The sequence below is a fragment of the Etheostoma spectabile genome, chromosome 6 (assembly GCF_008692095.1).
Source record: "Etheostoma spectabile isolate EspeVRDwgs_2016 chromosome 6, UIUC_Espe_1.0, whole genome shotgun sequence".
Classification (NCBI taxonomy): Eukaryota; Metazoa; Chordata; class Actinopteri; order Perciformes; family Percidae; genus Etheostoma; species Etheostoma spectabile.
The window spans coordinates 19,097,496-19,107,755 of record NC_045738.1 but is presented as its reverse complement, the minus strand read 5'-3'; the positions used below and the strand labels follow the sequence as shown (position 1 = coordinate 19,107,755).

Genomic DNA, 10,260 nt, shown 5'->3' with positions numbered 1-10,260 from the left:
TTTTTTAACAATTAGAATTGCCAAGTTTCCACTGTTGTTAGTGTAATGTGTGAGTAATTACAGAGCTAACAAAAGCAATGGTTAGCGATTACATAAGGCATGTAAGTTACAAACTGTATTTAATGGATCTTTCATGCATTTCGAAACGTACTGATAATTATTTTTTTATAATGAAAGGAATGCTATAGGACAACATCGGTCAACTTGTTAAAATATAAGTTAACGATGATGACACCGAAATGAAAGCTTGCGCCCCTGCACACGGCTTATCGTTAGTAGGTACACAAGCTATATCAATACATATCATATTTGTCATTTGCTTACATACGAATAAGGTACGTAGACGATCACTTTAAAATATTAAAATATAGTTTGACGCCCAATGAAGTTTGCTTTGTTCCGGTGGAAGTTGAAGCTAGCAAAGGAGCTATTTCCACATCCGCTAGTCCAAACATCAGGAGGGAAGACAACTCTGCTCGGATATTTACCAAATAACTGTAGCTAACTACTTCAGCTATGCGTCCCAGCAACCTAAATATCGACACACTTCTAACTTAAAGCCTATTCATTCTGAAGTGACAATAAAAAGCTAGCTAGCGGTTGACTTAACTTAACGTTACTGTTGCTATTCGTGTTTATCACTCTGCTAACGTTAGCTCTTTGCAATTCTGTTAGTGTTACGTTAGCTATAGCTACAACCATTTTATCTGAACGTGGTATACTTGCCTCACAATGAAGGTGTCCAAAAAGTATCTATTATTTACGTTGGTTTGTTGTATACGTTAGCGTATTGTAACTGTTTCGTAACTTCTCAAAAAATATCATTTGTGTTTTTATTATTTGTGGATCCAAGATGGCGGCGACATGACAAACGTAAAGCGTGGGCCAGGCAGATAAGGGGTATTCCGGTTGGACTTTTCAAAATAAAGCGAACACTGAACGCGTTACAGTATTTTTTTTTTTTTGGGGGGGGGGGGGGTAATACAGTACACTAAGAATCTTTGTATTTAGTAAAAATTGAATTTTTGTTTTTGTCTAATACCCCTCGCAGGATAAACATATAATATCACGGCAAAAAGGGATGGAGGGCCATGATGTGGTTCTAAAAAGTAAGTTTATTTTGAAGGTAAAATGTGGTTTCACTTTTGTAGTTTGTATTTAACTTCAGTCGATGTAAGAAGACTGCAGCAGAAAACGTCTGCGCAGAGTTGGTCGTAGTCCATTTATGAAAACGGTAATGAAAATATGAATTATTTTCACTAAACTCTTTTTTTTCTATTGTGAAATTAATATGAACATTTTTACTGACCATTATCTTGATTCAATAAACATGCTGACTGTAAGTTTTTAATAAAGAATTTTCAATGTCAAGAGTCTAGGGACCTGATTATAGTCTACAATGGGCCATCATGTAGGCCCTACATGATGGCCCCTGTGGTGTCAAGGAAAAGCATACATCTTTGGTTCATTATTCCAGATTAAAGTGTTATATTATGGATCATTTCACACCCCCAACAGTAAAAAAAAACCGCAGACAAGCTCAACAATTTAAGCACATTTTGCAAAATGAAAGCTGTAAATAAAAGCAATTAATTATATATTTTAACAATTTAAAAGCCCTAATATTATTAGCGTAATAGAGGCTAAACCATTTATTAGACCTATTAAGATACAGGTTGATAAAATCCATAAAACAACCCATTACAGACAGTGTATTTGTTTTGGAAATTATTCAAGTTGCACCTAACTGCTGCTACATCCCTGTATTTTATCCCTGACCATTGCACATATATAGTATATATACTGTGACCTTTTGCACATCCACATTCATATTTTGCACACCCTGCGCAAAACTGTCGGTATGCAGCCTTGAAACAGTTATTGCACATATTTTTTTATGTAATATTTCTATTCTATATTTATGTCTTTATATTTGTTGCAGGACTTTGTTTATTACATTTTCAAAAGTTCATTAACAATAAATTGACATAACAAACACACAAGACAAATTCCATGCAAACGAAACGTACTTAAACAAAATAAAAAATCTACTACTACTAAATCAATCTCATTCTGATTCTGACGACATTTCCCACAATCCCACGGGGCGGGAGCTGGCTAGGAGCTCACGTCACGTGTACTCCCAGTTTCCGGTTGAAGTGTAAATGTATACATGACACAGTTGTTCCGAGGAGAAAGCTTATTTTCTTCTTTTTGATAACCTTTGACATCCACAAAACTACCGACGTGGGTTTGACATTGTAACGGCCGACAGTCCCGTTAGACTCGGCCACGATGGAGGCGGTCCCCCGAATGCCGATGATCTGGCTGGATCTGAAGGAGGCTGGGGAGTTCCAGTTCAGTCCGTGCGTCAGGCAGGTGAGCTGGGTGGGGAATGGAGCAACAGGGCTGAACTCGAAAGTCAACCAAACAAAGATAATGGACGAGCGGATAACCCAACTAAAAAGCTAACGTTAGACCCCGTTAAAACAGTTAGGAGACGATATTTTTTCAGACCTTAGCTAGCTTTGTGATTCTGGCAAATCGCCCTGACCACCGCCTTTGTTTGCTAACGTTAGCTTCATGCTAGCTAATAATAAACAAGCAGCTCGAGTCGAAGTTCAGAATTAGCCCTCGAGTAAGTGGCTAACTATCGTCACATGTGAATAAACCGCGTTAAAGGCAGAGGGACACATTACCCCTTATTGTTACAATAACGAGCCTGGCTTCTCACGGCCCAGCTAGGCTACAGACATAGAAAATAATAAACAGTGAGCTCATTGTCACATGCACCTAACCACAGCAGGTACGTCAGAAATGTAGAGTCCCAGCCTTAGGACGACATGTCAAACCAACCAGGCATTAGGCACGGATACTATGTATTGTATTCGCATGTAACTCTTTACAGTGAAGCACTATGAGTATAGTATACACTAAGTTACAGCTGTTACAATACCTTTCTGACCCAAATCAGTTAAAACTGGTGATTAAAAATGCAAACTGTGAATACAAAAAAATGACATCAAGAATACCACAACAAGGAAAAATGAACTGAACAAAAAAGGTAAGAGGAGATGTGGGTCTTGGATGATGTTTTAGATTTCATGACTTAACTCAGGGCTTTCAAATCAGTTGTTTTTGTTTGTATTGGGAGTGTGTGAAAGATAATTTTAGGCTCTGAAATGTTGTTTCTTGTTACAAATTGTTGTTGTTCTATGTATAGTCAGGCGTGATGTCAGTGTATTTTATATTAAAGGGGTTTTCACAGTTGGACTGTTTCAAGGCCCACTGATTTTTGTTGCAATTGAGGTTACAATACTGAAAAGCACATCACATGGGCAATATTTACAAGTTTACAATTACTGAGTCAGGAATCATGAGAATCATTTGGTCACTCAAACCTTCTAAAGCAAAAGATGTGTTTGGGATGGATATGACTATGCTCAAAGACCTCTGCTGAGTTTTAGTTAATCCTATTACATCGATTATTAACCTCTCAATATCATCTGGACAGTTTCCAAACTTGTGGAAATCTGGTATTGTCACTTCAATTCTCAAATCTGGTGATTCAACTTCCCTAAGTAACTATAGGCCGATCAGTATCCAAAATTCTTGAGAAATGGCTAGCTGAGCAGATTGTTTTCCATCTAGAAAACAGTTCCATCTCTGTCCACCTAATGCAGTTTGGCTTTAGAGCCAAACACTCAGCAGACATGGATAATCGCCTTTTTTCTTAGAGAAAATAAAATCATCTCTGGTGGTGTGGTGGGTGCAGTATTTCTGGACCTTAGGAAAGCTTTTGACACTGTTAATCATAAAGTTCTCCTTGCCAAGTTTCCATCCATCCATCTTTGACCGCTTATCCGGTGTCGGGTCGCGGGGGCAGCAGCTCCAGTAGGGGGCCCCAAACTTCCCTTTCCCGAGCCACATCAACCAAGCCAAGTTTTCCAAATTTAATTTCTGTGATGGTGCAATGACGTGGGAAGAATCTTATCTAACAAACAGGTCTCAGTCAGTCTCCATTGATAATCAAAGATCGAAGTTGGTGCAGTTACCTACTGGTGACCCGCAAGGATCAATTCTTGGTCCGCTCTTATTCAGCATATATATTAACAACCTTCCATCTGTTTGTCCTGAGGTTGAAACCATAATGTACGCAGACAATACTGTTTTATTTGTACATAGAAGATCCAAAGCAGATGTTGCAACTAAGCTCACCAGCTCCATGGCTCAGGTTACAAGAGTGCTGCCTGCAACTAAATGCCTCTAAAACAGTTAGCATGTTCTTTTCCAAAACCAATAGATCCAGAAGTGACCATCATATAATGGTTGAGGGTGCAAAATTACGGGCTGTGAGTGAATTTAAATATCTTGGGGTGCTAATTGACTCAAACCAATTCTTTCAAGTCACATGTGCAAAAAATCTGCAATACAATCAAGTTAAATATTGTTAATTTTTTCCATCAGAAATCACATTATCTACAGAGGCTGCCAACGTGTTTTTACATTCTATGATTTTCACCCATCTGAATGATTGTCTGACAAGTTTGTCCCAGACCAACCACAGCACACTAAACCCACTTGAATCGCTATACAAACGAGCCATAAATAAGTTAGATAAAAAAACTAAGCATTTCCATCACTGACTAATTTTAAAGAAGTACCAGCTTTTAAGCTGGGAAGACCTAATTAAATATGCAAATGTATGTTGGGTATATAAAGTCACTCACAACCTAGCTCCACCGCCACTTGTTGCCTACCTAATTAGAATTTTTTCACTTTATACCCTGTTGCTTGCATTGTTGTATATCTTTCTGATTCTGTGTTGTGTTTTGTCTGGTGCTAAGTTCTGCTTTGTTTTGTTGTTTTTCAGTTTCTGTGATGCCCTGTGCTAAGAATTGTTTTGCTTGTTTTGTCGTTTCTTTGTATTTTAAAAAAGCCTTTTTTTAACATCGAGGGCAGATGAAAAATAGCCTTTTGGCTAATTCTGGCTTTTTTAACCTATGGGAAATCATGTGTTTTAGTAATTTGCACTGTCCTCTTTCATAAAATAAACTGAACTACAAGGGGAAAAAAGGCCGATCATTATTGCGTTTTACTCTCATCTTTATCTGGTAACCCATTTTCCAGCACCTTCCTGGTGCAGATAAAATAACAGATCTTTGTCCTCTAGGGTTACTGTCATTCCTTTCTGTTATACTCCGGTTAGATATTTTGCAATGGACTACCAACACATAACACATTCATGTAATAATACTTCTTGTCTTGTGTGATCGGCCAGACTCTCTGTACAAATCAAATTTACGAGAGTCTGATAGGACCAGGCTAATGCCTGCCTGTCTTGTTTCTGTGTCCTGGTGGATCTATCCAGGACACTTGTGACTCTCCTGCTTCCATGATTTCATTATAAACAAAATCCAGAACCACTGGTAAAATAGCGAGCATGTCTGCAGGGTTGTTATCCTCCTGACCTGTTTGCTGCTTATTACTGTGGCTCAATGGGGACAGGGAAAGTCTTGGCAAAGCATGATGGGAGAACTCCAAAGCCTATAGGATAGTTTAAAATCTTGTTTTTTTTAGGATTAGGATTTTAAGATTAGTACATTGAAGAACAAGTTGCAGTCAAAAGACATTTGGAGTGAATGTTAAAAACATGTATTTCCTAAGCAGTTATCCTGCAGTTATCCTGCAATGTGATTCTATTGTTGAAGCCGAAGCCCTAAAAACGTATTCCAGGCTGGAAGTCAAAACCTCTTGTTTTCAGAGTAAACAAGAACGGAAACTTTTTTTGTTTTCAAATGTGCCACTTTGAACTACCTGTTCTGTCTGTCTCTTCTTTTCCAGTTCATCTTGAAGAATTATGGAGAGAATCCAGACACCTACAATGAACAGCTGAAGAAATTGGAGACACTGCGGCAGGTGGGTACCGTGTGAAACGTCTCCAGACACAGCAGAATCAGAGCAGAAACATCCTCTGTGACTCCATCTGTCATTATATGGGTTCCTTTTAGAGCTGCTGATTAACACAGTGAAATGTATGCAGTTGTCTACCACAAATTTCATTTTAATACAGCAAACAAAAAAACAAGAGCTCCCTGGTTACAGCCTCAGTTCATTTCTATAGATGACCACTACAAGTCCAAAAAATACAATAGGAAATGTCAGACTTATTAGTGCTAAAAGTATCGATCTAAAAAAAAAACACAAATATTTTATAAAAAAGTTGCCGCAGCCTGCTATGATTAAATGGTCTCAAAGATTTAGGTAAACAGCACCAAGACAATATGCAACTCGCTGGAAAGTTATGATTCTTTTATAAAATGTTACTTGGGAGTGCCTGGTTTCTCTGTGTGTGTTGCCATCTGTCCGGTACTTGATGGTTAGGCAAATTGTTAGTTGAGATGATGTGGTACTATAGTATTTAGAGCCTCCTGGAGGACTTGGTTGGGTCACGTGCACCAACACACCCAGTTATTTGTCTTTTTTGTGGCAAAATGAAATCTTTTTCTCTCTGGCATATCTGCAACTCTTATGCAGAGATTCCACATAAGATGGAAGGAAACCTATACCCAGTGCTTTACAACTACAGAACCCACTCTAAAATAAGTGGAGTTGGAGCTCATCGTGATGAGAATGTTCTGCTGAATGTGTGTGCGGGTTTTTTGTTTTATTTCCTTGGGGGAATTCTAATGGCAGATGATTGGAGTGAAATGCTCAATCTCACCACTAAGTGATATCTGCTGGGTTTTTCCACTCAGTACTGATGTTTGTGTGCCAGGTTGCACATCCACCCCCGATCTGATCCCAGTTAGCATTCAAGTCCAAATAATACCTAGACATTAGCTCTTTGGAAACGCCACCAAGATTCTGAAATTTGGAAACTTGTAGGATTATATGATGAAGTTAGGTCACAGTTTTTTTTTTATTTGTTTTTTTAAAGATACTTTTTAGGGCATTTTCAGCCTTTATTTTGACAGGACAGAACAAGACATGAAAAGGTAAAGAGAGGGGGGAATGACATGCAGCAAAGGGCCGCACTTCGGAGTCGAACCCTGGCCCGCTGCATTGAGGAGTAAATCCCCATATATATGGGCGGCGCTAGGGCTGGGCGATATGGAGAAAATCAAATATCATGATATTTGTATTCAAATACCTCAATATTGATTCTGCAATGATATTGTAATGTTGACTATTGGTGCTTTCACAAAATATTTACACAATGACATTTTTTTATGAATAATCATCAGTAATGTGGGTATAATGACTAAATGGGTAAAGGCAAATAATAGCACAGCTAGAACAGTGTGGTAAGTTCAGAAAATGACAACTTTACTGTAATGCAGCCTTTAAAACCAGGAAGAGAACAACACTTGCCATATTACGATATCCAAAATCTAAGACGATATCCAGTCTCATATCACAATATAAATATGAGATCGATATATTGCCCCTCTCTAGCACATGCTCTGTCAACTGAGGTATCCGGGCTCCCAGGTCCCAGTGTGTTTGATACACAGTATTTGTGTCTGTTTCACAGAGTGCGGTAAATGTGACGAGGGATTTTGAGGGATGCAGCACACTGAGGAAGTACTTTGGCCAGCTGCATTACCTCCAGAGCCGAGTACCCATGGGAACGGGCCAGGAGGCTTCTGTTCCCATCTCATGGTAGTAACACACACACACACACGCACGCACGCACAGACAGATAGATAGATGGAAGCCCTACCAGCTAGTGGTTGGAAGCTTATTTCAGTGTCCTTTTTAGATAAAAATGTCAGCTCACTGGCCTGGATCCTTATGTAAAGGAGTGGACGAAATAACAGGAACACTGTACAAAACAATTGAATGCATGCAATGGTCCCTTTCCGTTACGAATGATTCAGTGTAGTTATAGGGACTTTAGCTTATTCATCGTATCCCCCAGAGTTAAATAAGGTAACCAAGGCATTTTTTTTCACAAAAAAATGTTAGAGTCCATGGTAGAACTTCAGACTTTACCACAAAGTAATGAAATATTTTATTTAATGTTTATATGATTTCTTGAGCAAATGATTTGCAAGATAGCATATAACTTGTATGTCTGTTTTTGTAGTTGTGTAGTTTTTCAGATGATTTGTACTGTTCCACAAAATCCAATCAAATACACACACGTATACACACTCAACTCCATTGTATGTTGACTCTATGCTCTATAAAATACCCTCTTCTATCTTTGTGTGCAGGACAGAAATTTTCTCTGGAAAAACAGTCACCCACGATGACATCAGCTATGAGCAAGCCTGCATTCTCTACAATCTTGGTGAGTAATGTCACGTAGAGCAATTTATAGGCTTGTTTTAAAGTAAACCTGCAACAAACTTTGGAATTTGAACTTATTTACTTTTGTGGGACTTTAAAATTCTACAATGTTCTGTGTAAACAACTTAAAACACAATTGGTGACTTAACAAATCATAATCATAAAAGACTTTAGACTTTATTGTCCAAAAGGGGAAATTCTTATTCACAAAACTGTACGTTATGGACAGCACGCTTACAGAAAAACGCAAGTACAAACATAACAGGCTGACATAAACTACACAAAAGAACACAGATATGAAGTTAGTTTATTATTTTTTGGTCAAAAGCCCTTGAACGTAGCTAAAACCATTATGTTTTTCTATATATGATTTCAATTTTTGTAGCATAGATTTCACATTTTCAGTAGTAATTGTCTCCTTTTGAAATGGAACCCTTCTTTAGTTAAGTTAAGTTAAGTTAAGTAGTAGTACTGATTGACTGCCTTTTGGATGATAATAGAAGAAAATGAAAATCTGGGTTTGAACTACTTAATTGGAAGTTGCTGTGGATAAAAGCGTCAGCTAATCGAGTAGTAGTAGTAGTAGTAGTAGTAGTAGTAGTAGTAGTAGTAGATAACTTTATTGTCCCTGTGAAGCATTTGGGTTTGCGGCACAGTTGCAAGGCACTTCCAGACAGGACATCAGACATATGATATAAAGAAATAGTCCCTCCATCAGATACCCGGGCCCTATTTTAACGATTTAAGCGCACTTCGTTAAGCGCATGGCACAGGTGCGTTTACGGCGTGTCAAAATCCACTTTTGCTAGTTTAACGGCGGTAAAAAGGCTGCGTGCACCACGCGCATGGTTTGAGGGGTTGTGCTTAGTGTCTTAATTAACAGGTGTGTTCACATGCAATAAACCAATCAGAGTGTCATCTCCCATTCCCTTTAAAAGCCAGGCGCTTTTGTACCTTTGCGCGTTGTTGTTGTGATGGCAGATTTGCTGAGCAGGAAGGAGTCGTTGTCGTTACGTACATAAGAATGAAATGCTCCGTTGTTGACTTTAGACCAGGTTTTATTTGACCAAGGGCGAGATCATTTCCCCCTGTCTCAAGATAGCAATACGCCAAGAATGCACCTGAACACACCTCCTTGTAAGACCAGACCATGGGCGCACAGATGAGCACAGGTGTATTTGCTATTTAAACGACGTGGAGGCTGGATGGGAAATTGACAACTACGTCTGTCTTAAACTAGCAAAGACACTTGCGTCAGGTTTTATGCTGCGTCGGGTACAAAAAAGGGTCCAAGGTCTTCAAATTGTTTTGTTTTTTTCTTTTTCTTTAAAGTCCAATTAACACTTGAAAACCCAAAGATATTCAGTTTGCTGTAATGTAAGATAAGGAAAAACATGAGGTCCTCACATTTGAGAAGCTGGAACATGTTTGGCATTTTTGCTTTAAAAATTAGTTAAAGTTAACAAATAATTGACCATAAATAATAAAGAAAGTTTTCTGGCGATGGACTAATTGTTTCAGCCCTAGCTGCATGGCTCGTCATGACTTTTTTTTTTGGTTTATGAACAGTCCCTAAACAGATTTTTCTTTCTCTCAACTGTGCTGCATCAGACCACAAAAACTCACTGAGATAACATTTTAAGGAAATTGAAAACTAACCTACTGTAAGTAAAGCTGCAGAGAAATGCTGATCTTAGTCAACATGTGAGCCAAGCTGGCCAGTGTTCGCTGAATGTCAAAAGTAGAGTAGGGATTTCTGGCACACCTTCACCTACTTCCAAGTAGCATGGAAAAGGAAAAAGATTTTTCTTTTTTTTTTAATACTTCAAGTGTTGCTCTAATTTAAAACTTTTCTCAGTGTGAAGCCTCACCGGATCTTTCTGTTGATTTTCCGTAGGGGCCTTGCACTCCATGTTGGGAGCCATGGATAACAGGGTGTCTGAGGAGGTAAGAGAGAGAGAG

At 38.6% G+C, this 10,260-nt stretch overlaps 2 protein-coding genes across 4 annotated transcripts in view; one reads left to right on the top strand and one right to left on the bottom strand.

Annotated features, from left to right (window-relative positions):
• gabpb2b (GA binding protein transcription factor subunit beta 2b) overlaps positions 1-890 on the bottom strand; it is a 14,695-nt gene extending 13,805 nt beyond the window's left edge. For both annotated transcript variants that reach the window (XM_032517598.1, XM_032517599.1), the window contains exon 1: positions 727-890. The gene's annotated coding sequence lies outside the window, so the exon portion shown is untranslated. The remainder of the gene's footprint in view (positions 1-726) is intronic.
• Positions 891-2,112: 1,222 nt separating this feature from the next.
• Positions 2,113-10,260, top strand: part of ptpn23a (protein tyrosine phosphatase, non-receptor type 23, a) — a 24,242-nt gene continuing 16,094 nt past the window's right edge. The window contains exons 1-5 of one of the 2 annotated variants that reach the window (XM_032517560.1): positions 2,113-2,379; positions 5,845-5,919; positions 7,538-7,665; positions 8,223-8,299; positions 10,196-10,245. In XM_032517560.1, the coding sequence (XP_032373451.1) occupies positions 2,296-2,379; positions 5,845-5,919; positions 7,538-7,665; positions 8,223-8,299; positions 10,196-10,245 (414 nt within the window). In that variant the 5' untranslated portion in view covers positions 2,113-2,295. The remainder of the gene's footprint in view (positions 2,380-5,844; positions 5,920-7,537; positions 7,666-8,222; positions 8,300-10,195; positions 10,246-10,260) is intronic. The other variant, XM_032517561.1, reaches the window with a different exon arrangement.